The following is a 26,570-nucleotide window of genomic DNA, read 5'->3' as shown; positions in this document are numbered from 1 at the left end:
CAAAGAACCACCTTTAATGCTATTCAGCACCAATTTTTTTTTTAGCGTGTAGTAAAATCCCCGATTGTGATATTTCTGACGTGGAAAGCTGCACTTGAACGCACCGCGGCTACGTTTCCTGTTGTCTTTACCTTGAACAACATGGTTACCGAGCTCTGTGCGGGTGCGCGCCTGTCTGGACCTTGTGGCTGTCGGCCTAGAGAGAGAGGGGCGTCCGCCCTTCCTTAGGAAACTCGCAGTGACGTCAAGAAACCAGAGCAGGCAGATCTGTGTTAATGAACAGCTTGATACCACTGTTTTACTGCACATCTGAAACTCGACGTCCTCTCACGGTCCCGTCACACTGAACTATCCGTGTTTGGTGGCTGCAGGTCGGACTGGAGAACACAGCTACACCGAGAGAGACAGACGGGAGCGAAATAAGCAGAGTGTAACCTGGTTTTTTGGTAAGATTTCAGTCATTTCACGGCACTTTTGCTCCCTGGCGTTTAAATTCCTTTGCTGCATTATCTAATTAACCTCTGAACTGGGACGTTATGAGCAGTAATATCGCTGACTAAAGTAAAGCTGAGTGCAGCTGCAATTCAAAATAACTAAATTTGGCATTATTTAAGTTTCATATACGCCCGTGTTTCCACCCCTGGAGAACATATAGCTACTTTAACAGCCCTCATCAGTGTGTAGGTGGCACTCAGTCATCACTTTCCACAGATCTTAGTGTGCTTTTTCTCCCACTATGTCACTTTTTAGAAGTTTTGCATACTTCCTGAAATATTTATTTGAAATTTTGGATTATTGATGTGTTTTTGGAGAATGATTTTAAGCTGCTGGTCCATCAGACATTTGACTTAAAGCAAGAGATACTGTGTTGGTTCAGAGCTGCAAAGACCACATCCTTCCCTCACATGCTCATCTTTTTTCAGAAATGCCCTGTTTTCATTTCATTTCGAGGCTATATTTAGCTCTGTGTGTGCAAGTGTGACCTGCCTCACACACACACACACACACACACCCACACATTCACACTGTCATGTTTCCGCGCACACACTGTCATGTTTCCATCACTTCAGAGGACATTACATTGACTTGCGTTTACCATAACCGCCACATGCCTAACCCTAACCTTCACATAACCTTAAAATAACCCTAACTTTAACTTTTAAAGTTTTCACCCTAAAATTAATGATTTAACGTCAAGGAGACTTGCTTTTTGTGCCCATAAGCGAGGCGAGTCCCCACAACATGACTGTGTAAACAGATTTATGTCACCACAAATATGAGGAATACCTGGACCACACACACAAACACAAACACATAAAGTTTCCATCCCTGATCTGACAAAAACTCCTCTCTTCCTCCCCTCTGTTCAGGCATGGCTGATCTGCTGAGGCTGCTGCTCCGGGTGGCTGAGAAAGCGGCTGACGTGGCTCGGGTCTGCAGGCAGGAGGCTCCCCTTTTTCAGCTCCTCGTTCAAGAAAAAACTGGAGATGACAAGAACAAGAAGTTCGTCCAGGACTTCAAGACACTTGCGGATGTTGTGATCCAGGAGGTGATCCGACATGATGTTGGCGCTCAGGTACGAGGAATCAGTGTCACGTGTGAAATGAACTGTGAGTGGACTGAGTGTTGGCATTTTATTAAAGTCCTGTTTCCTGTTTCTTTGTCCAGTTCCCTGAGATGGTCGGCTTCATCCATGGAGAGGAGTCCAACAAGTTTGAAAATGGGCTTGGTAATTATTTAGTATTGCACTTCACACAAGAGATTCAAGAGCTTTTATTGTCACACGCACATCAACACAGCAGATGGCAACAGTGAAGGCAGTGAAATTTGGCTTCTTCGAGCTCTAGTTCCAGTGATAGTATATAATAAAATATTAACAATTATTTAAAAAAAACAGGAGAGAGAGAAGAGAAAGATAAGAGAGAGACGAATTAAAATGTATACAAATATATATTACACAGTGATTTGCAGGTGCGGTATTGCAGTGATAAACACTACATTACATTTTGTTTATTTTGGATGTGAATGACTTTAAAGTCAAAGCTGATGTTGTTCTGGGATATTCTGGGCACAAACTGGATCATTTTTTTTCCCCAAAGCCACTACTCATATATGCAGGGTCAGTTAGGATAATTTGTGGGAACATTATGAATGTAGCTTTGAGCAAAAGCTCTCTACAAAGGCTGACATTCAGGTTCAAAACATTAGTTGTTTATCGACTTTAATTGTTCTTTTTTGGGGGCAATTTTTTACCTTGTGAGGCACCTGGATTCTTAAGATCACACCAGAATCCATCTTGTCAGGCTTCAAGTTGTGCAAATCCGGCTGCATCACAAGGTAAGATGGTGTTAGACAGATGGTTCATCCAATCACCTGCCAAGTATGTTTTTAAAGTTCCTGCCTTTTTTCAAACAGTTTCCATGAATGACTTCTCAAATGGTTCTGTGTAACAAACCATCTGGCGCATCAGGCATTTTAGAGCATTTTATGACTTTATTTGATAGTCGACATTAGGGAGAAAACAGGAAATAAGGGGAGAGAGAAATGGGGAATGACATGCAACAAGGGCCCCTGATTTTTGTTCTTTTAGACTTTATTTTAATCAGTATAGTTTCACTGAAAACAAAGCTCTTTGTTTTCACTGTGCCTTTACTTACTTCCCATTTAACTAAAGGAAGTGGTTCATAGCAAATTTTAGGCATTTAGATGCAAAGATACAGCTGACTGCTCAGAGTGATGAACTGAAATAGACAAACTGACAATAACTAAAATAATCTGGTGACAGTTTTTATCGGTTTGAAAATATGACCACACAAGATTAACAAGTGCTGTATAATAATCAGTCCACCAATACTAGAAGGCCTCCATACAGACTTGACTTAATGATCTGCGTTGGATCCTCACTGTGACTGAGTTCTTTCATCCAGAATAATCAGAACTTACAGCAGACACATCAGTGTGTCACTGTGCTAATATTTAAGTAGCATTTCACTGTGTAAATATCATCATCTGTGCTCTGCTGTTAAGTAATCACATGAAACCTCATTGACTCTGTGTTACGCAGGAGAGAGTGTGACGGTCACAGTGTGCGGCACAGAGGAGGAGACTGCCACACTGCTGGCCACTGTGCTGGACGGCAACCACACAGCGGCGTCTCTCCTGGCACGCGCCATCCACCAAGACCCGGCAACGATTGATGCAAACACAGATGGTCTGTCGGTGCCCCTCAGCCCCTCCGAGCTCGGCATCTGGATCGACCCCATAGGTGAAAGGCTCGGCGTTTTCCTTTCTTCTGCAATGACCTCATTCTAGCAGCACACTGCAGAGAGCAGAGCTGTACATTAAATGTCTGTTTGTCTCTTTGTTTTTAATGAAGATGCCACCAGCCAGTACATAGAGGGCCGAGAGGAGGTGCTGGAGGAGGGCCACCTATCTCCTTCAGGTCTGCACTGTGCTTTGGTTCTGATCGGGGTTTACCTCCGGAGCACGGGAGAGCCCGTCATGGGCGTCATCAACCAGCCGTTCAACCACAAAGATCCAGCAGGTGGAGGGTAAGTTGAACAACAGAAGTCGTGGATGCTGCCAGAAACACTCAACCAGCCTTCACTGCATTTATGTACAACGTCACAACCTCTTAAAAAATCATATGAGACTGTCTTATTAATTTATCTTTTATCTTTTATTTAGCTTTGTACTAGAAATACACAACCTCACATTAGTCTTAGATTAAATTTTGCTGCAAGTCTCAAATTTTAAAGCTCACTCTCTGTGTGTGTGTGATGACATTCAATTCAGCCTCGTGCTGTTGTCAAGAAAGGTTACTAAGTCTGATCTAGTAAGATGGTTGTTGTGACTGTTACAAAAACATGACTTGTGTGCTTTCTGTCTCTTTTTATGAGACCAATATGTAAAATCACCATCATTGGTAACTTTCAGTGTCTTAACTTTAGGGGTTAAGAACCGCAGTTTCCTTGGTTTGAATACAGCCGAGGATCTCTTTCCCTCATCTCTCTACTACTAATGTCTAACAAAGACACACAAATGTACCACAAAATGCATGCATGTCTGAAAGGGAAGGGTCTCAAGGGCCGTCCACACCAAGAACGACAACTTCAACGATTAGTATAAATATATAGTTTTAAAAATCGTTCTAACTCAAGTGGATGGCGGAGTCGACAACGACAGTGGTGAACAATATAGTTGGGATCACTTTCAGAGTGATTTGATGAACGATAGAAACACTGACAGCCAATCAAAATCCATTCCCTAAACCAGTAAAGTAAAACTTCAAAACCACCATATATCATCTTAATTCTGGAAACTGACTAATGACTTTATTTATTTAAATTTATTTATTTTAATGCGTTTTTGCTCTTTCTCACCACGGACTGATGTACTGTAAACTAGAGGAGAATGAAACCCAGAGGTTTGTCTCGCTTTATTATACAATGATGCTGAAACTTTGTTCGGTAAAAAAACAACAAAGTTAGCGACCCTTTCAGGCTTCATATTGGTGCTCATACCATGTGTCCCTGCCACAGTGCAACAAAAGCTCGTCATCTGTCCACTTTTGCGCATCACTGCTACCGTCAGTCGGTGCAGTTTGTTCTGTAAATACTGGAACATCACAGCAACTGGTGTCCTGAAATACTTCTGAGTAACACACTTAATCACCACCCGCCTGTGAACCCATACACTTCTGGTTTTCTTTTTCTCTCTCTGTGCAACGTCCAGCAGTAACAAGTCATCAATATCCATTTTTCTAAGCTGCCGACACAGCTAGAGCATGCAGCGCATGCTTGGCACCACTGTTTACAGAAAATTCATAAGTGTAGATGCTCACATTGTTATTGTTATAGTTATTGTTATAGTTATCCTTCTTGGTATGGACAGCCCTTTACACTGTATATATCAATGTCTTTGGCGTATCTGTTCTGTATGTACCTATTATTCTGTTGTACTTGTCTCTGGATCTCTTTCACGTAACCTCACATAGCCAGAGATCATCTTGTAAGCTCAGTTTTTGTTTTGAGATTCATGATCTGGAAAACATTAACTGAGAAGCAACCAGATACCCTACATGTCAGATCAATCATCAGACTGTGGGGAGTGTTTAGATGATGAGGACACTCACGACTTAATGAAATTCCTGAACCTTTGTGAAACGCATCTGAGATGTTTTTGAAATTAGAAACTGACTTTTGTGAGGATGTCTTTCTCTTCCCCCTGAAGTAAAATATTCTCACCTCACCACTGATTATTTGTGTTCACAGCTGGAGGGGGAAGCATTTCTGGGGTGTGTCCTTTGGCAACGTCAATGTCTGCTCAGTGTCTCGGCCCAAAGACGGACCTGCAGGCGGGCGAGGGCTGTCGGCGGTGCTGAGCTCCAGTGAGAAGCAGGTGGTGAAGGAAACCCTGACCTCGCTGTGCGGCCCTGACAAACTGATGTACGCCTCCGGAGCCGGCTACAAAATCCTGTGTGTCATTCAGGGCCTGGCTGACGTCTACGTCCTCTCAGAGGGAAGCACCTTTAAGTGGGACTCCTGCGCTCCTCATGCCCTGCTCCGAGCCCTCGGAGGGGGAGTGGCGGACCTGACAAGGAGTTTACAGTCCAGCTCTGCAGCACAGAATCACCAGGCAGAACTGACCTATCACCAGCCTTACATCGAGGCTAAAGGTGCAGACCGCTGGGCGAACCACGGAGGCCTGGTGGCTTATCGAGACTGTTCTCAGCTCTGCAGCATCATCAGTGCTCTGAAAGGCAAGCTGTAGAGTGGATGTAATCAACACAAGCTGACGCACTTATTGTTGCATATATGATCATATTCATGTTTTCTATATTAGAGGAAAGTTAGCTGGGAGCATAGGATGAAATATTTTAATTATAAATAATACTGTCTTGTTTTTAATCAGATATATATGCAAGGGTATATATGACAAAGTAAACATCAGGTTTGAGCCAAACTATATTTGCAAATACAGTTTGCTCTTTAGTCTCAATCAGTTGTTCCCAAACTGGAGGTCGGCCGCAGGGGGAGAAACGTTAAACAGAACTTCAAGTGTGACTTCAGTGAGTCTGATTCATTTGATTGTTTAAAAAAAAAAAAAAATCAAGGTTCAGGTTCAGAAAGCAAAACGACACAAGTGCAAGATAAGAAAAACAGGTGATGCTTATCAAACATATCAGTCAAATCAAAAGCATCATCTTTCTCTCAAGTTCATAGTCAATAAACCAAGAGAGACATGTGCTTTTTTTGTGTGTGTAGAAAAACTGTGCAGGAAAAGAAACATGCAGTTGACGTTCCCAATATTTTCATAAATTAATGCAATGTAATGAAATGACACATTGGGAAGTAGGGATCAAAATGACAGATGACAGAAGGTCTGGGAACAACTGGTGTACATCTTGATGGGACGGGAGGTTCTTGTCACACTGGACAGCGAGATGGAAGCAGAAAGTTTAGACAATCATACAAATGTTTTTTGGAGTTTGACTATAATCATCTATGAGTGATCATTTCTCTTCCTCCGAGCAGCTAAAACAAACTTTATTTGTGAATTGTGTTTAACCCAGACCTGGTATGCATTTATTAAATATTGCTAAGCTTTGTAACGGTGTGTCTACATAAATAGACGTTATCATAGTGAGAAGAAACAAGTGCTCACTGCTGGACAGCTGAGGAACGCTTCACTGCCAGAGGAAAGGTAACGTGGCGTCACAAGACTGCTTCTGTCTGATGTTTCCTGGATGTAAATTCAAATTGTAGCTGAAAAGTAAAAGATTTAATCATTTAATTAAACCCTATTTAACCTGTAATCTGTTATAAACAAGTCAAGTGATTGAATGAGACTCAAATCAGGCTGTGTGCAGGAATCTGCACCTCTCTGAAACAACTCCTTGTAAGGAGCAGAGGGATACACATGTCCTGCCCTCTTTCCGTGGCTATAGCACCATTAGTTAATAAGGTCAGAGAATGGAAAAGCCATTTGAGGTAAAACAATGACACAGGGAGCCCTTTTCAGCTTGGGTTTACAGTAAAATGAAATATTGCGCCACTTTGAGGAGTTGGACCTATTTAAGCTCCTCAGAGGGAAATTCTTATCAAGATGTTTGTTTGTAGATTCGTGTAACCTCACTTTGTCACTGTGTGTGTTTAAATATGGTATAAGTTGTATTGTTTAGTAAGTGAGAAATCATTTATGTACTGAGCACAAAACAGAACAAACCTTGTGCATATAGGAAATCATCTTTATTTTGAAAACCAGAGAAAGCGGGGGAAAGAAACCCAACAGTGAAATCTTAAAACTGTTTTGCCAGCCAGGGAACTCGCCTCATAACTCCCTACGAAAAACCCTGATGATTGTCAGATATTTTTTGCAATATTTCTGCATATTCTGTTAAAAAACTTTAAATGAAAACACAAAAAAAAAAACAAAAAACAACTGAAGTGTTGGCTCTTCCATTGACTTCTTGGACTTCGAACTGCTACCTTTTTAACATACAGCACTGTACATTCTCAAGTCAAGGTGGACGTGTGGAAAACAACGCGCTCTGCTTATCGTGGTTACAGCTGTGGGTCCAGTTTCCTAGACACGGAGTGAAGGAAGTCTTTGACAGTTATATCATGGTACAAAAACTGTCTAAAAAATGCGGATAAGAACAAGGCCTTAATGAGTATGTAAGAAGAAAAATTGCACAAATTGAAAACAAATCTTTAATAAATGTACTAAAAAGCGATACTAATCCAAGTCATTTTTCTGGATTTATCTCATTCTGCCACCAGTAAATCTGAATTTAACCAGTACCCCACTGAGGAGCTCTCATGGCTCTGGCATTGCTTTTTAATCTTTAAACTACCAAATAGTCCTTATCATTCCTTTTATCAGAAAAACCTAAATTCAGGAATATTTTTACCTTAATTTGATCAATTCTTAGTCCAATTTTAGTTCACAACTGCTTGATCCATGTCTGGGAAAATGGTCAAATAGATACAGGAGGGAAAAAAGCAATTTGACACATAAAGAGGAACATGGCAAACTTAACGTCCTGCTTAAATGGACAACAAAGGCTCACCTTTATAAAGCTACCACACAAACTCACATTTATGCATCACAATGCCATATAATGTTTCTGATACTTGGGCATTTCTCCAGAGTGGTAACCGGTCATGCAAATCAAATTATGGTTTTGAAAATTTGTCACTCCTTTTAAACTTCTAATTCTACCAAAAAAAAACAAACAAAAAAAAAACAAACTTGATTTGCAAATGTGCTGTTATCCGAGTGAGCTACACCTCCTACTCAGCTGCAGCTGGAGGAGTCTGGTTCAGGATAAATCACTGATGACTGTTCAAAAGCCCTCTGATGTTATAACTGGGGTGGGTGTGCAAATTAACACAAAAGAACCAAAAAAAAAAAAAAAGTCAATATAAAAAAAAATAGCTGCTATCAATTGCCTTATCACACAAGAATTGCCGTTTCACTACACTCTCACAATCTTCACATATCAGGTGTAAACAATAACTTTTCTTAAATTAACCTACGCTGAAAAATAACAATGTCATTTCTATGCAAGAACCATATCAAGAAACCAAACCCGATATATAACCAGTTATTAGTTTTGAGACTGCTTCATGTTGTTACATACTGCTACGCAGGGAACAGAAAGAGGAAATCAATTGTTTGCCCTTAAATAGATTTTCTGTTTATGTGTGACATTGACATTTTGAAAGCTGAATTCTGCCCAGGTGGAAGTTTTTCTTAAATTACAGGCAGCCAGGAGCCAAAATAGAGGAGACCACAGCTTAGAAAAAAGATACATTTGAGTCTAAATGAGCAGGATGGCTGGAAACAAATGTGATGAGCTGTACTCGTTCAGGGGAAGCGCTCCTATTCTGAATTAATTTTTTTTTAAGGGTTTTTTGTAATGAGTGTAGAAGTCATGGCTTAAAATGCCCAAACACATCATAGCTGGCATAAAATTGCACTAAACCAGAAGAACACCCTTAAGGAAAAATGGTGTAAAAATGTAGACAACTGGAACGCTATATTTTTTTCAGCCTGAACAACTATAACAATTTGCTGTTGCAACTGCAACATTATATACTATAACATAATGATCAAAATGACCAAAAAAGAGAAACAGTGCTGATAGAAAAAAAAAGACAGCACTGCAAGTTTAAATTCAGTTCAACTGCTTAAATATTTGAACATAAGCACAATTTTTTATGTCAACTTAGCATCAATTAACTTAAGACTCAGGTGGCTCTCAACTGTTAAACTTTGTCAATCAGCTGTGACATGTTCAATGAAACATCAGAAGGCAGATGTGTAGTTATACAGTAGATCAACAGGGGACAGTACAGGCTCAATCCTACTGCATCTTTTAAACCCTGGTGGAGAAAAATAGCAACATTTCAAAATGTCAAGGCATCACTTCTCAATGCAGCTCGACCGGGGTTCAACATTAAAGATCACCACTGAACTAATCTCTGCTGTTACACTTGAACCTGTCATGTAATTATCGTCAATCTGGAGCTGAAAGAATGAACAGCAAGCATATTTAGCACGTTTGAATCAGTGTATCTCACAACAAAAAAAGCCCTTCTATTAGTTTTACTTGTTCATGTCCAGATTTTACATCTCGATTACATCACAGGTTCACCTTCGCCTCGTCCAAGATGTTCAAATCAAACTTCTCCTGCCTATCATTTAAAGACTATCTTCTTTTGTGATGCGTCTCACTAAGCAGATGTGATTCTCTGGTAATGACGACACAAATACAGTTCTAGTATAACTGAGTCTGAGAGAACAGATGTGACACGGCCAGATTTTGAAGTAATAACTGGAACAGAATATTTTTCCTTTTTAAAGGTTTTGTAATATCTAAACACTGAAAATGAACCGTTTCTTTGAGAGCACAAATTTGTCATTTCTCCACTATAGAAAAATCCAGTTGTTATATTTTATATGAATGCAAAGTAGTAGGAAAAATAAATGCAGGTTGTCTCAATGGATCCTTAATGCTGGAGGTTGACTGCATGTGACGTCCACTGAGGTTTGTATACAGAAATGTTGTTTTGCCTTCTCTTGCTGTCTGCACGGCTACTACCAGAGAACCACACCACTGATATTCCTGGGAAAACAGGTCACTCTCAGACCAATTTAACAACAGAACCGTGGCAGCCTTTCAAAATGTGCTGCTTTGTGTACAGAGATGATTCTGCAGATGGTAAAAAATACTTCACATTTCAGCAAGTCTGATGTTTTTGTTAATTTAGCTGAGTCGGCTGGTTTGGATTTATTCTTGGATCTGGAAGCAGATCCACAAGCCACTAAACATGAGTAACAATGACACAGTGAAGCTGCCCGGATCATTATATTCTTCATGTTGATTATGGTGCTCCATAAATCTGTCACTTCCAACGTCTTAAACTAACCTTACACAAAACATTAACAACAAAAGTGAGAGAACTGAAGTGATAAAATGCAGGTGAATAAATCATGCATCGCAGGATTTGGCAGGAAATTATGAAAGGAAAACGTTTCATTACAGCATCCTGATGAGGATTTCAATGCCAAGGCTACAGTTGTCTCAAAGACAAACAAACAGTAAGGTGAACTGAGAGGTAAAGCACCGTCACTGCCACCTCTTAAACCCTCCTTCAATACCCAGACTCAGTGAACCGGCTCCTCCTCTTGATCCAGTCTCTCTCTCCTCTGACCGATCTGACCGCAGCCTTCTTGGCATGCCAACAGGCAGGCGAAAGACAAACATGGCCGTTACTTATTGTGTCCCTGTGTTGCTAAGTTGTTGCACTGAGAAGTCAGCAGACTTCACCTCTGGAAGGGTTTGCGGACCTTCTTCCTCCTTCTGGGGGGTTTGCCACTTTCAGCCCACGTTTCGCTGGACTCTGGCCGTTGACCCCCCGGCATGTAGAAACCCGTCTGGCTTGGCGGAGGGGAGAACGGGGGCGCTCCGGCACCAGGTGGGTGATGAGGGGGTGGACCTGAGGGGAAGAAGCCCCCGTTGGCAGCCATGTCATTAGGAGGTCCTCCTTTGAAGATGCGGTTGAAGAAGTCCTGCAAGTCTGCAGGGTTGGTTGGACCTGTGGCGTGCTCTGAGGGCGTCCTGAAAGTAAACATTGGAAAGTTCAGAGAGCTTTTGTCTCAAGTTAAATGATACTGTTTATTGCTGCTTAGCTACTGACATTCTGCTTCTTTGGATGGTCATGTGGCAGCAGCATATGAGCGCAGTAAATTAGGGACAAGAAAGAAGACATTTGGAATGGAATAATGATCAATTTGACCATAAAGCATATCTCTTTTATTATTATTATTATCCCAACGCAAATGTTTCTCCTACACCACCCACAGCAGGAAGCTTGGAAATAGACGGGAGGGGGAGGGGACCCAAAATTTCCCAGAAGCCATCAATAGCACGGGAATAGGGTGTAGTTATCGGATTTGCTGCTAATTGGGACTGAAAGGGGAAAAAAATTGCCACTGTGGAAGAAATCCAGGAAGACAAACAATGACTACAGGAAATGTTTCCAGCAAAGGGACAAGTGTATCACATCTCAAGGAGATGACTACTTTGAGGAGGATTGTAAAAGATACTACTGACAGATTCATAATGACAGATTTTTTTTTAACAGTTCTGGGAATTTTTGGGTGCCCTGTTATACCATTACACATTACAGTTTTAGCAACTGATATATAAAAAAAATCATCTGATTAATCCTCATATTACCACATGCCCAAATGTAAGACTCTAGTCTATTGTTGGTCTTTGCTTCATATTTACAAACAGGAAAACCATCACAGATGTTCTAAAAAGTCAAATTCTCCATAACTATCAGCCAAAATCAGCTTCTGAATGAATCTGAGGCAAAATGTCAAGAGGAAGAGCTGACAGATGATACGTTCACCTGAGGGGACTTACCTGTGTCGTGTGGCGTTGCTGTTGTTCTTTGAACCAAAGGAGATGTGATACGGCACACGGTGTGTGTCGGGAGAAATGCCTATTCTTTGGCAACCTGCCCACTCTGAAACACACAAGCATCACAACAAGTCACACAGAGATAAATTATGGTTAAAAAATAATCTGAAAGTGTGCTCAGAAGTTTTTTCTTCCAGCTGTCGATACAGACGTCGATTGGGGTGGAAGCTGGTAAAAATGTATGAGCTCATGTTTTGGCATGGATGAGCGGGACTAAAGCTGACGTTCACCTGTAATATCGTAGACTTTGCCATCCATACAGGCAAAGTACGTGATGCGTAGGCCCAACATGCTAGACTCCGCCCACAGGTCCCCCTCCTCAGCGCTATGGCAACGGTTGCATTCAGCACAGAAGCGGGCCTCAGTAGGTTCACGATCCATCTCGAACCGCCTGCGCACACGCGCACACGCGCACACACACACACACACACACACACACACAACAGGTCACAAAGGAAACATGACAGCGGCGATACACATGACACGATTCAGCTGTGTAATGTTTAACTTCAGGCTGAGGAAACGTTTTACACTGATGCAGTCGGGTGTGCGGTGACATACTTGTGCTTGCCTTCACACTTGGTACACATCATTGTGTTCATGGCTTCCTTCAGGTCATCCTGCAGTTTAGTGAGAAACTCATTCATGGACTTGGAGAGCTCAGTTGCCGCCATGCGCTTCCTGTGTGGGGACGAAACAGAGTGCTTGGTGATGTGTCATAACATTACAAATATTAAACACGCTCTAAATCAATATTCAATTTCAAGTGAATTAACAAGAATCATCTTAAAAGAAACAACAAACCCATATTCAAGTTATTCATTTGTAGGATAGATATTGTAAATAGATATGTTACTATTGTGCATATATGGAAAGTGAAGGAAACTTATTTTAAAGTCAGAACATAACTATAATACAAGGCCAGCTGGACTTTGAGTAGTTACAAATAGAGGATAAGAAAATGAATGTAGAGCTTAGAAAGAGTGAGAATAATAAATTCTACCAGACTAAACTGCTAAAGAAATAATCATTGTTTCAGTGCAACTGGCAAAATATTGAAAGATTTTTTTTAAAACAGGCTACTAAATAATTACGTTTTTGTTGCAACAACTTTATCATTTTTTAGTTGTATGTATCTTTTGTCCTGTGATCACCACTTTCTGTGCACTCACAACTCATACTCTCGTCGTGTCTCAGGGTTACTGACAATATCCCAGGCAGCCCTCAGTACTTTGAATGCCTCTCCAGCTCGTGGGTGTTTATTCTTGTCTGGATGGACCTAAAAGAGAAAGGACAGAGGAAAAGGTTGCATGAGTAAAGGCGTCTCACATACAACTTATTAGTCATTATTAAAGGCATCCAATAGTAATATTTCAATACTTTTGACTCTTACACATGCACGGCACACACACCTGGACAGCCAGCTGTCTGTAGGCCTTCTTCAGCTCGGTCTCAGTCGCGTGGACCTCCACACCGAGCACTGTAAAGGGGTCAAGCTCATCTTCTGGGACCTCAGCCAACGCCAGCAGTCTTTCCAGCTCCTGGCCTGGCTGGCTTCTCCCTGCTCTGCCTGGTGATTCAGGGGTGGACGGTTGTGTGTGGCCATCCCTACTGAACCGGCTCCGAACTCTCTCCAGAAAGAACACCACCCTGTTCCAAAACCTTGATTCCTGAAAAGCTGTCCAATAGCGTTTACCCCTCTCTCCACCGAGCCGAGCTAAAGCACCCTTTAGCCACTGGGACCCGAGAATAACCAAAGCACAGAAAAGTCTGAAACTAGATAAGGCAGCTGTCTTTACCCACTTGACTGACCTAACAGTTTTATCCGCCAGGTCTGCTCCAGTGCATTTAGTCCATTTCAAAATCCGACTAGCATCTGCCTTCAATCCTGGTATATCTGTGATCTTTACAAATAGCTGCTGCCCAAAGTTGTAAAGTTTCACCCCTCCAGTCTCCACACCGACTCCACAATTATGAGTTAATGTGACAATAATCTCAATCATCATGTGGACGCAGGAGATGCACCAGAAGCTGAGAGACTCTGACAGCATTTCCTTGAAAGCTAAGACAAGCTGGTTGCCCGTCCGCCGGCGGCCCCGGCTCTGCTGATGGTGGTGGTGGTTACGTCTGCGGGTCTGCTTGTGCCTGCCGCCGCTCGACGCAACATTGCCTTTTTGAAAGGAGGAAGATGAAAAAGCACTGGATGAACTCTGACTGCTTTGCTCTGAAATTGATCCACTGCTCCTCAGTTTGCACCTCCGTCCAGCTCCCCCGCTCCTCCAAAGAGACTCCCCGTTCATTTGCTGTTCCTTTGCAGCTTCATCCTCCTCTTGATTTATAACCTGCGAGTCCTCATGACCTTCAGCGCCCTCATGCTCCAATCCATCTGAAACCTCCTCGGTATCCTCTTTGGCCTCTGGCGAGCCACAGTACTCTGCTTCACCTATTCCAGAGTCTTGTGGAGTGGCTGGGTTTGGGGTGTCCTGAGCGTTAGATTTGAGATAGGCTGTTTCATCCTCCTGATCCTTGTAGTCATCTTCAGTCTCTCTGGCCTCCCAATGACTAGAATTGGTCACTGAGGTGGGATCACCATCAGAGATCTCCTCGTCAGTGTCTGTAACGCCGTCCATCTCCCTCTCAGCTGCTTCTCTCTCCATGTTCCTCACTGATACTTGGTTGAAGAGCTGTGAAAATGGATTCTCATGGAAGATGATATCCTAAATCCATAATCTGTGGCAACATTTTCCCCAGACTCTCATAAAAAAGTGAGGCTGGGGGCTCCTGAGGGTCTGTCTCAGGTCCACCATATCAGCAGCCGCTTCAGGGTGTCAGAAGGGTTTTATGCAGCTCACATTGTGGATCTGGTAGATATCTGAAAAGCAACATAATAGTTACAAGTTATGACAGACCGCCTACGTGCACACTTCAGTTAAGCAGAGGATATGCAATATGATTACATGTATTCATTATCAAGGATCAGAGATTTTGCCACAACGTTTCCACCATGGTAACTATTCTTTTAACTTCTCTAAGATTACTAGACCATTGTGGGAAAGATTGAAAAATCCAGGGTGCAAGACTGAATTATAGCAATACAATCAATCATTAAACAATGTGATGAATAACTGTGCTTCCTCAGGCATTTCATTCACTGGATTAGTTAAAAACAGACATTCCCATCAGATTATTTTATCTGTAAAATGTTCAATTAAATTTCCAGAAAGTGTACCGTATCACAGAGTATATCAATAACAAGATATAACAGTACAGTTACCATCATGGATGATTTTATACATATTGTTCACCAAGGAGCAGTAGAGCTGAAACCATTAGTTCATTAATGAATGTGTCAATCAACAGAAAATTAATTAGGTACAGTTTTGATGATAGTTTAATTGTTTCAGTCAATTATCAAGAAAAAAGTGTCAAACACTCTCTGGTTCCAGCTTCTGAAATATGGGGATTTGCAGTTTTTTTCTGTTTTGTGTTATTTTACACTGAATATCTTTTCAATTTTGTAGTACGTCACCTTGGGCTGTGGAAAACTGTAACGAGCATTTTTCACTACTTTCTGGTGTTTTATAGACTTAACAATGAGCTGAAAATCAATTTGTCAATCATGAAAACAATTTCCATTTACAGATCTAAAGAGCATTTCACGTATATGAAATTAACACTAAATTTGAATAGTATGGTTTCAGTTTAAAAACACAAACAAAGCTCTTTGAAGGCAAGAGAAAATCTGTGAATTCAATACATTGAAAATAAATGGAGACAAAAAAAACAGTTTTTACTTTACACTGACTCCTATAATGAACAGATCAGATTTGTAGCTAGACGTTTTGCCAGAACTTAAAAGTTAACATGAAGGTTTTTTTCCTCACAGATGAGACATGCTTCTAGGTTTTAAAGTTGTTCCTCAGAAAAGGATTAAACCAAAGACGACTGAAGGAAATGTCGTTCATCAAAGTTTAACTTACACATGCTGCAGCTATGTGACCTTAACTGTAGGGCAGAAGTTCATTACATGATTCAAACCTTCCTGAACACGTGCATGAAGAAGCTAAGAGAAGGTTTAAATATATAATAAATATCAAACACACAGTTTTGTTGTTGGCTAAGCTAATTCAGTTAGCCAAAGAGAGACAGAGTATCGAAATGACGGGCTGCATAAACGAACGTTTTTACCTTTTAAGACCGATCAAAAACGGAAAACCAGCCATCACAGCACGGTCAATCCTGTCTGTTGAACTGGCCCTGTGACAAATCTCATGTTAATTTAACTCTGACAGCAAAACCAGCTGTTGTAAAGGAGGCTAATGTTAGCAGACGGCCAGGCTGTTAGCATGAGGAAGCAGGCAGGCAGGATGACAGACAGAGGCTAAAATTAGCTTGCCTCTGGCCGGCTAACCAGACAACATTTTGAGTTAATAAGGTCTCAGATTAAGATAAAAAACTACAACACAGCTGCTAACTAACCGCCCGAGTAGCTAACTGTTAGCTGTTAGCAGTGCCGAGCTCATATTAACGCCTGTTTCACCTTCCTGTGAGGTTTCACCAGCAACACAAGATATGTTTTGGACACCGGATGAGTCCAATAAGTAACTTAAGCAAATTCTTTTTGCATTTGCATTCAAACAAACCAGACGTCACATGTACCTGTCAGATAACTGTGTAACCTTGTTTGTTCACAGACAGCCAAGTGTCCGTGTTGTTTTTTTTTAAGCCACTTCTTCTTCTCCTGCTCCTTTTCCCACTTTCTTCCAATTTCTTCTTCTTCCTCCCCCTCCTCCTCCTCCTCCTCCTCCTGCTTCCTCTTTTTCTATGTTTTAATGACTGTCAGCAAACAACACAAGCGCACTACTGCCATCTATTGATCTGGAGTCATAGTTGATTAGTAACAACATCAACATCAACTTTGTATAGATTTTTCCCTGGATTGATTTCAGTCTAACCATCCTGTTAAATAACATACAGTAGTCTATATAATGTGGCACTATTTATTTTACCAACTAACTGAAGCTTAAAGAGAAAGTATAAAGTTTTATATTTCTGTTCACATCCAATTTTCTACTACAGTATTATTTATGGACGTGATCAGTTATATCTTGTCTCGTCTGTTGGTTTTGGAGCTTCATATAACACAACCATTTACCCTTTATAAATCTCTCTCTCTGTCTCAATAAGATTAATAAGATCCCCTCAGGATACTTCACTAATATCATACCCAAAACATAGTGCACTATACAGTCTGCAGCTGTCTTTCGTGGTTTGTGACCTTTGTTCCAGCACAGGATTTCTTAATGCTATCAACAATGATATTTTATACAATAGTGTGCTTCTAACTTTGTGGGAACCGTTTGCTATTTCAACATGACAATAACTTGCGCACAAAGTGAAGTCACTCAAAAATGTTTTTTCCAGTTTGGTGAGGAAGGACTACAACGACAATTGATGCGTTGATTATTTTCTCAATTAATCTAAAGGTCTGAGGTTGAAACAATTACCACAATCTTCAAAAGCCTAAGTTGTCATACTCAGATTGTTTGTTTTATTTAACCAACAGTCAAAAAGCCAAAGATATTCAGTTTAATATCATAGAAGTCCAGAAAAAAATGGAAATATTTACAGCTGATAAACTGGAACAAGTGAAGGGTTTTTTTTTCTTTAAAAAAATGACTTAAATGAATAATTGATTCTCAAAATTGTTTCATAAATGTTTTTCAACTAATTGTTTCAATTGTAGCACAGCCCTCAACCCCATCTAACACATTTTGGGATAAGGCCCCATCACTAAACATCAGTGACTAACTAATGCTTTTGTGGGTGAATGGGAGCAAATCCCTGCAGCCAGGTCCTGAAATCTTGTGGAAAGTCTCCTGACAAGAGTGAAGGGTATTAAAACAGTAAAAGAGAGGTGGCAACCCCATATTAATGCCCAAATTAATCCCATATGAGTGTATTGTACAGGTGTCCACATACTTTTGCCATGTAGTGTATCACAGTCTTCCTACTCCCTCAATCTTCCTCCAAGGCACATGACAATTTTTCCAGTGTCATGTATGAAACTCTTTCTCTTGTATCCTGTAAACTCAGCCCTGACCGATCAATTGATCAATCAATCATTCTTTTGTTACACAGGAAAATGGTTGTGAAGGTGGACAAAACACACAACATGTAATACATACGTATTAAAGTATTAAATGCTTCCTTATGTCTTGAAAATACATACAGTACATAATGCGCAGTATCTAAGTTGCATTTCAACGCTGCAACATGCAATTAATATTCTGTGTGTGGCATTTTCTATGATTTTTGAAACAGAAGTGTAGTGAGTGCTGGGAAATTGATGTACCCAGGCCAGAACACGCATTTTGTTTGGTGTTGTTTGTGATGGTGTATTTGGGTGAATTGGCCCTTTAAACTTGCAAAGAAACGTGTTAATAAACACACAAAAAGTACTGGGTGGGGGACGGAATTTTCACCTGTACTCTCGGAATAATTTACGACCACCCACCTCCTACATAAAAACTCCGTTGAGTAAAAATCTGCATCTGTATCAGACACTGTGTCTATTGTTCTCTATATAGTGTTGGTGTGCTGACTGGTCGTTTAGGGGTCTTTGACATAGCAAACTGTGGGAACCCCCCTTCAAGCTTCTGCATTTTTAAAAAAAAAAAAAATCTTGAAGACGCACAGGGTTAATTTCAAGCCCCCACTACCACCACCCACATCTCCAATTTGAAAGCCGCCTCTCTACCGGGAGAGGAAGGCTCTTTTTCGGTCAGATGGCGTGCTGCAGTCCGCCCCCGTCATTCTCCAGCCCACACAGACAGCAAAAAGGCAGCCAGCAACCAATACGGTGCGCCGGAGGAGGATTTCTGCCAGTGATTTCAGACGAGGTACGATACGCAAAGGGGATTTACTACGCCAATCTGAGCCGGGGAGGCTTTCGGTAATAGGTACCGGGGTAAGAAACAAAAAGGAAAATAACTGCGATGTGTCTTTGAGCAGGGTGTTTTCTCTCTTAACATCTGGCTAAGGAACACTTGCCTCCAGTTGATTGTTTTATCTGAACCGGAGCCAGTAATCCGAGTGTTTCTACTTTAATGTAGTCTAAATCTAACGCGGTTTTAATTGAATCAACCGAAATTAGTTTTTTATTTCTTTTCATCAGTTTCACTCTCGAGTGGTGACATCGATTGTTGGAGAGACACCTTTGCGTCTCCCTCTCTGCACACCGGACCTGACCGAAGAAGGTAAGAGAGGTTTATGTACTCATTCAGTCATACAAAGGTTTCAATAAAAAATATGTCTGAAAAAGTGAAAGTAATTTCTATATGCAGGGGTCACCTTCTGCTTTAAAGTATGCATTGACTGCCTGCATTCACCTATTTTTCTCAATATAGAAGAATTTAGACGTACTAATTGTTATCTAGATGAAAAAGTCTACATCTAAATAAATAACTTGTAGAGAATTTCTCCACCTGCAGGTTCATGTCTTTCATTTCTCCTGCCTAAACTTTCCAGTGCAGTGTGCCATGTCTCTGCCACGCACACTTGGGGAGTTGCAGCTCTATCGGGTGCTGCAAAGGGCCAACCTGCTGGCCTATTATGAAACCTTCATCCAGCAGGGTGGCGACGACGTGCAGCAGCTCTGTGAGGCAGCGGAGGAGGAGTTCCTGGAGATCATGGCACTAGTTGGCATGGCCACCAAGCCACTGCATGTGCGTAGGCTGCAGAAGGCCCTCCGAGACTGGGCGGCGAACCCTGCCCTTTTCAGCCAGCCCGTCTCAAACGTTCCTCTCGGGGGCATCCCATTGTTCAAAGTTGACGGGACGGGCACAAGTGGGCCCAGGAAGTCTGTGAGCAACGGCCAGCCGGGGTCACCGTGTGAAAAGGAAGATCGGGCGTGTCTTACACCAATGCACAGTGGGAGTCCAAGAAGCCCTTGCTCCCAGGCCTCCCCGCAACCGCCAGACACACACTACAGGGAAAAACTGTCACCCATGGACCCACACTGGCTCAGCCCAGAGCCCGATGGGAACTGCACTTTGGCTTCTGCATCTGGAATAGAGGAGGAGCCGCCCAGCCCACCTCTGCTGTCAACATGTCCTCCTGGTCCCTCCACATCTCCGAGCTCCTCTGCTTCTTTTGCCCCGGCGGGTCTGTCAGCCTGGCCCGGAGGACAGCTGGACGGAGAGACGGCTCGGGCGGTGGTGGAGAGCGTGGAGAGACTCCTCAGGACCCTGCCCAGGTCAGATCCTGCAGAGGTAAAGAGCCTGTTGAGGTTGAACAAGAAGATGGCAAAGACTGTGGGGCATATCTTCAAAATGGGATCCCAGGATGTGAACAAGGAAGAAGAGATCCGAAAATACAGTCTCATTTATGGACGCTTTGACTCCAAGCGGAGAGAAGGCAAGCAGCTCACACATCATGAGGTAAAAGCACCATGTTACCTACCTACAATCACCTGTTTGTGAAGGGAAGGGAGCATTGATCAGAAATAAATATACATGTGAAGCAAAGATAAGCAATTTCTTGTCTTCATGCCATTTTCACAGTTTCCATCTGTCCTTCATTCAATGCTTTCCCTCCTCAGCTGATCATCAATGAGGCTGCAGCTCAGTTCTGCATGCGTGACAATGCCCTTTTACTGAGACGGGTGGAACTCTTTTCTTTGGCTCGGCAGGTGGCGAGAAAATGTGCCTACACCTCCACACTAAAGCATGCAAGGTAAGGGCGCTGCCTGTAGAGAATATGGTTTATTTGTCAACCAGCAACTGATGACCAACACACGTCACACCTGCTGAGTCTTGATAATGCCTCAATCTCAAGGGGAAAAAAATGCGTTATCTCTGTTAAAATAATATTCCATTATTTTATAGAAAAGCAAAGTCTGGACCCTCCACAGCGCACATGATGGCAATGCCGTTCAATGCCGTTCAATGCAGAGTAGCATCATGTTATAAAAAGCCACATGTGAATAATTGTGAATGAAATCTTTAAAAAAAACCACCTTGTGTTTAGCATATTCTACATGTACCAGGTGGTTTATATTAGTCATCTGCCCACCAGCGCATTCATTTTCAGACAGACCTTGGTTCATATCACAGTGGGAATTAAACTTCCACCTTGGCAGTGTAATGAGCTTAACTTTGGGGTCCAACAGGAATACACAAATCCCCTACCTGTTTGTTAATGTGCAAAAAACATTTTAATACATTTTTATGAACGTAAACATCAGCAGTGTTTCTGGACACAATGCCCCTCAGCAAGAGCACGGAAATTATTTTAAAAGTACTCTTGAAATTATATTATTATACTGTCATTACTATAGTATAGTTAATTTAAAAAGTCCCTTTGCTGGCAAATATAATTTCAAATTGTCTCAATCCCAGAGTTATTAAATATTTCTTAATCCTGAAGTCCTACAAGGTAACTGGAAAGTACAAAACAATGACTAATTCACAAATATGTGAATGCTGAGTCAAAGAAAGTTGTGCAAAGGTACTCTGATGGATAATCCCATTCTTAAAAAATAAATGGTTTTAATGCAAAATTTGACAAGTTGAATAAACGTTGTATTCAGTATGACTTTTTGCTTGTTGCTGCAACTTGTACAAGAACATTTTCTTGACTGTTCTCTCCCTGCAGGTCAAATGCAGATGAGAACAGCGTTCTGTCCCAGAAGAGAGCGAGACATGAGGTGAGTTCAGGCTCTCCTGCAGTGTGTGTGGATTCAAAATTCAGGTCATTTGTCAGATGTTTGAAGTGACTCACCTGGACTGACTCGACAGTGTATAATGTTTTTTAGGTTATTGTGCCCGAGAGTGTGTCGTCACTTCTCGGAGTGGAGGGCTCAGACGGCTTAATTCAGAGGGCAGATGATGACAGCTTATCCACAGAAAGCCTGGATAGTGTATCACATGGTAAAGACTTAAATCTTCTGTAATAAAAAATACTTTTTTTTACTCTGAATTTGTCTGCAGTTGATCAACGTCTTTTACCCTAAAAGACATTCTTCCTGTTTCTGTAAGAACCTTTAGGGTTACCCATGTTTGAAGATGGCATTTACACCCTAATTTGTCTGTCCTGTTAGACATCGGCTCACAGTGCAACCAGTCTCCATCTCCCCGTCCTCCCACCGACACTTCCAACCCAGCCAACTGGAGTCGCCATCTCATACAGCAAACGCTAATGGACGAAGGGCTGCGACTGGCTCGGATGGTGTCACACGATCGGGCTGGCAAGCTCAGCTTAGGGTCAGAGGGAACTCACTCCACAGGTGACTTTTCAGATACAATATTATGCGCTTAATAATGGACACAGAATAAAAATTTTAAAGTGTTCGCCCATCGCTATGCAGGTTAAAGGAAAAGTTCAACATTCGGGAAATATATGCTCATTCACTTTCCAGTGATGAGATAGAAGATCAATAACCACTCTCAAATCGAGAGCGGTATCAATCTTCTCATCTAACTCTCAGCAAGAAAGCAAATAAACATATTGCCCAAAATGTCAAAGTACTGCTTTAAGTTGGAATAAAAGGGAGATTTAAAGAAATAAAAGATGAGATGATGTTGGGGTTGAATTGAAAATGGCAGACAGAGATTCCCTAAACTCTCCTGACAATTAATATTTTATAGCTCTACAGCTTGAACTCTAGTGAGTCACAATCTCTCTGAGGTGACGCCTCCCACCATGCACAGCTGAACTTCACCAGACTGTAAATTAGAGAGGATAGAAGTTAGAAGGGGAAACAGAAGGAGGGTGGAGAGAGATATGCTGAGAGGAAAAGAGCGAGAAAAGGAGGGGAGAAGAGTGTTACACTGTTATCGCACTTCCTTTATACCCTGTTACTGGAGCATTTTTTATCCTGATGCATCACAGCTCCTCACAAGAAAGAGCAAAAAAAAAAAAAAAAAAAAAAAAGCAAGTGATCTGGGAAAGTTAGTCGTTCTGGGCTGTGATAGCCAGTTGAAGAGATGAAGCAAGGAGAGGAGGAAGCCAGCAAAGACATGAGGGGGCGGGGAGGGAGGGAGGGAGGGAGGGGGGGGGGGGGGGGGGAGATAGGAAGTACTCTGTGGGCGGCTGAATCGGACCCCCCCCCCTCTCCCTCCCCTCAGCAGCGACTGACGTCAGAGTGTGTTAGGTGCGTGGGCTGAAGGGCGGGATGGATGGGGCGTGGGGGCGAAGGAGTGGGAGGTAATTGGAGGGGCGTTGCATTGACTCACCAAGCGACAGTGTACAAAAATAAAACCTGTGGGCTGCAAAATGGCACAGTCTTTTTTATACATCTTCTCCCTCTACCAAAAGGACTGCGGAAATAACAAAAAATGACATATGTTTCATCTCTGACGTCGATCTCCCTCACTTTGTCTCCTATCTCACTCATCCAAGTTTCCTACTTATGTGTCTCTCATTAATCATCGCTTTCTTTCTTTCACTTCCTGTCAACGTCACATTACTTATCTTCCATTGTTTATCTAGTCAGGATATCATCTCTCACACATTGTTTTAATATAATACACAATCATCAATCTGATAAATCTAACCCTTTGTATTTTTCCATGTATTTTACTGAATATCTGCTATTAAATTCTTGTGTTACAAAGAACATTGTTCATATATTATTATATTACTGCATGTTGTTAAAACACATGGACACTGAGGGACTCTAAAAGAGCAAATAAATGAAGGAATAAGTTAATAAATGAATAATACTTGACTCATGAACACAGGAGAAACACTTCACGTGTTATTTAGACATCGAACATTGAGATCATGTTGTAAAGTGAATGTTGCAGAGGTGACAGGTATACAAAAAGTCATTTATAAGTTGTGTTTATTCACAAATCGTCTTTGCAAGCTAATAAATGCAGCTCACAAGTGATTGTTGCAATACACGATGAACATCAACTTTTATTTGATTTATTTAGCCATCCTCTTCACTCAATATCTTGACTTCGTGACTGCCTTATTACCAGCCCAGAAGTCCTCATCCTTGCAATAAGACTTTCTGTTACTCAACAGCTCGGGTTGATCATATGAACTATGATGACTTCACTCCATGTGGGAGAGTTTCTTGCCGAATTCCCCAAACTGTTTTTTCAGAGGTCTTAAAAAACTGGTTGCATCCTGATTACTGTGACTCAAAACAAAACATTAAGCCTTTATTTCAGCGTAACTGCCTGTCCAGTCATTGTAAAGCTACATATTTGTGAGTTAAAATAGCAGAGGTTTTAAAAATAAAGCTTGTTTTCCTTTAATATGCCAACTGACTTACAGTGATTAACAGTTTTGATTTTAGGACGTTAAAGATTTATAAGTTGCCACTCATAATTTCAAGAACCACTTGCGTCAGACTGCAATTATTGTTGTATTACAAGTTACTCTTAAGTGCTCCTGAGAAACTAGTCAGTGCTTTTTTTTTTAACATTTATTCTTAAGTGACTCTAAGGGGACTTTTGGTGACTCCTACCTGTAAGGAAAATTTGTGTTCCAGGTCTCATCTTCATCTTTTCCCATCTCTCCACAGACCATGACAGCAAAGTAGAGAGGCGGAGCTCCATAACAGCGTGCAGGAGCGGTAGCCCTTGCATCACCAAAGAAGACTCCAACCAGAGGGGGAAATGAGAACGCTTAGCGGTATCAGGGAACTTGTGCTCAGGCTTGCCACTGAACTCCGCTCAGAGTCTGCTGTACAGGCTGCTACTGAGCAGGTTTTTCCACGTGTGCTTGCATCACTGACATCAAGAGCATCCAGCGGGGAGAACGCTCTTATCAACATCAAAGTCTATATCGTAAATGTCAGAATTTACCAGCGACTGATATCATAAACCTGCAGTGACTTCTAAACATCGAAGTCATGAATCAAGTTCAAAATGTTCTTTATTCAGTAAATATGTAGGGGAAACAACCTTTTTAGTTTGATTTTTAAAATACATGGACTTTATGTCCTGCAGATTTTAGCTGATAGTGGTAAAAAGTAAGTGATTTCATCGGGAAAAACCTTTAATTTTGTTGAATTAATGCGTTTTTTGTGAGCAATGTTGTGTGTCAGACATACCACCTGTTTCATTTGAAACAGGCTCGACACAGCAGGGGGCACTGCAACTTTGGAAATTGACTCTTAACTTACTACAGACTGAGTAACACGCTGTAGTTATGTGTAGAGGAAATGTGGTTTCAAGTATAGGGAGACTTTCATTAACATTTTCAGCAAGCTCCAAGATAGTACAACAGTTTGGTAACTTTCTCTGCAGCTCATCACCCTCAGGAAACAAACAGATGTGCTGGTTTTTGAAGACGGTGTGTGATATTCTTTAACATCCAAAGATATAAAGTCCTTGAAGATGGATTAGTGAAGAAAATGAGCATGTATGGCATATGTTGATTCAGATTTCCTTGAGCATGTTCAACCATCAAGTTCAGAGGCCTTTTGTCCTTAACTACATAACAAGTCATGGTTTGGCTCATCCCCTCTCTCTCTCACATCTTTTACATAATATTTTGCACAAATGGCTGATACTTTAGGCTTATGTTGTCATTCTAACTTTAATTTAATGACAGTATGTGAAAATATACTCAGCACATTTGCTAAAGTCAGTGGCATGAAATAAGAAAACTGATGTTTTATTTATTTCCAGTGAAAACATGACTTTTTACTCTCCTCTCTCAACATGAAATCAGGTTTCAGGGTCAGCTACAGAGCAGCAGGGTTCAGTGTCTTGTGTCTTAATGGGTGCCGTTGTACAGCCTCTGATGAACCTGCATCAAAATTACATTTAAAGAAACCAGATTTTTTTGAGAAAAAAAAGTTTAAAACAATCATTTACAATGGTATTTTCAGAAAATGTGGTGATTAGTGTAGATTTTTGATGATTTTTTTAGGTTTTAGCAGAAACCTACAGTAGGACGGTGTGTTTTTGGGATGTATTCTGTAGTCTTAGATATCAACAAGGTGAACTCTACAGTTTGTCAGTTTCCCATTTTGAAAACAGGTGTTTTGTCCTTTGAAGCTTTATAGTAAAATAGGTCACTTTACTTTCTAAGCTTTAGACAGATTTAAAAAAAAGAAACACAAGCAGAGGTTTACAGAAAGAAATTTCATGGTGCTTGACCTCTGACACAGCAGCTCCTACAAGTGACGTGAGGAACTGACTTTATATAACGACAAGGCTCATGTTGATAATGATTTTTTTGTATACTTAATCACAGAGTATGTCAGTGAGGTAGCTTGCTGTGCATCAGTTACACCTGCCTGTCTCTTGAGCATTAGTAATCTCCTCAGTTTATTATGTTGCAAAACAGATTATTTATTTTGTTACATCTCAATAAATGTTATTTTATTGCTTAAAGCCGCAGCGTGTTGCATTGTGTTTCCATGAAGACTCCCCTTTTTTCTTCTTCTTCTTCTTCTCTTGGCAGTTCTGATGTGTGGACGAGGAGCTGCGTCACACAGCCAGCAACACCTCTGCTGTCGTCTTGTTTGTTGCGCTGACGCTCTGCACTGAGCCTCGCTGCCAGCATGACTCACCTGTACCAGTGATGTCATTAGCAGAGC

General features: G+C 41.4%; 3 protein-coding genes across 7 annotated transcripts; 2 read left to right on the top strand and 1 right to left on the bottom strand.

Annotated features, from left to right (window-relative positions):
* Positions 1–144: 144 nt before the first annotated feature.
* inpp1 (inositol polyphosphate-1-phosphatase) lies at positions 145–7,874 on the top strand. Its single transcript, XM_044348170.1, has 6 exons — positions 145–446; positions 1,371–1,576; positions 1,669–1,729; positions 3,065–3,265; positions 3,377–3,551; positions 5,274–7,874. The coding sequence occupies exons 2-6, from the start codon at positions 1,373–1,375 to the stop codon at positions 5,770–5,772; spliced, it is 1,140 nt and encodes a 379-aa protein (XP_044204105.1). The 5' UTR covers positions 145–446; positions 1,371–1,372; the 3' UTR covers positions 5,773–7,874.
* A 2,391-nt stretch (positions 7,875–10,265) lies between these two features.
* Positions 10,266–16,779, bottom strand: dnajc14 (DnaJ (Hsp40) homolog, subfamily C, member 14). Of its 2 annotated transcripts, none has more exons than XM_044348164.1 (7): positions 16,661–16,779; positions 13,414–14,873; positions 13,174–13,280; positions 12,563–12,682; positions 12,232–12,392; positions 11,945–12,047; positions 10,266–11,131 (listed from the first exon to the last, which is right to left on the bottom strand). In XM_044348164.1, the coding sequence occupies exons 2-7, from the start codon at positions 14,656–14,658 to the stop codon at positions 10,837–10,839; spliced, it is 2,031 nt and encodes a 676-aa protein (XP_044204099.1). In that variant the 5' UTR covers positions 14,659–14,873; positions 16,661–16,779; the 3' UTR covers positions 10,266–10,836. The 2 variants fall into 2 exon arrangements, with proteins under 2 accessions (XP_044204099.1, XP_044204100.1); XM_044348165.1 differs by lacking the exon at positions 16,661–16,779 and adding an exon at positions 16,190–16,582.
* Positions 16,780–18,566: 1,787 nt separating this feature from the next.
* nab2 (NGFI-A binding protein 2 (EGR1 binding protein 2)) lies at positions 18,567–26,364 on the top strand. 4 transcript variants are annotated; one of them, XM_044349719.1, is made up of 8 exons: positions 18,567–18,903; positions 19,179–19,260; positions 19,532–20,442; positions 20,604–20,737; positions 21,659–21,710; positions 21,819–21,933; positions 22,104–22,289; positions 24,543–26,364. In XM_044349719.1, exons 1-8 carry the CDS (start codon positions 18,790–18,792, stop codon positions 24,638–24,640), a joined length of 1,692 nt encoding a protein of 563 aa, XP_044205654.1. In that variant the 5' UTR covers positions 18,567–18,789; the 3' UTR covers positions 24,641–26,364. The 4 variants fall into 4 exon arrangements, with proteins under 4 accessions (XP_044205654.1, XP_044205658.1, XP_044205656.1 ...); XM_044349723.1 differs by having other exon boundaries at positions 18,819–18,971; XM_044349721.1 differs by having other exon boundaries at positions 18,819–18,971; positions 19,495–20,442.
* Positions 26,365–26,570: the final 206 nt, after the last annotated feature.

This window comes from Thunnus albacares, chromosome 4 (genome assembly GCF_914725855.1).
Source record: "Thunnus albacares chromosome 4, fThuAlb1.1, whole genome shotgun sequence".
Taxonomy (NCBI): Eukaryota; Metazoa; Chordata; class Actinopteri; order Scombriformes; family Scombridae; genus Thunnus; species Thunnus albacares.
Note: the sequence above shows the minus strand (reverse complement) of the source record. Positions and strands in the feature narration are given on the sequence as shown.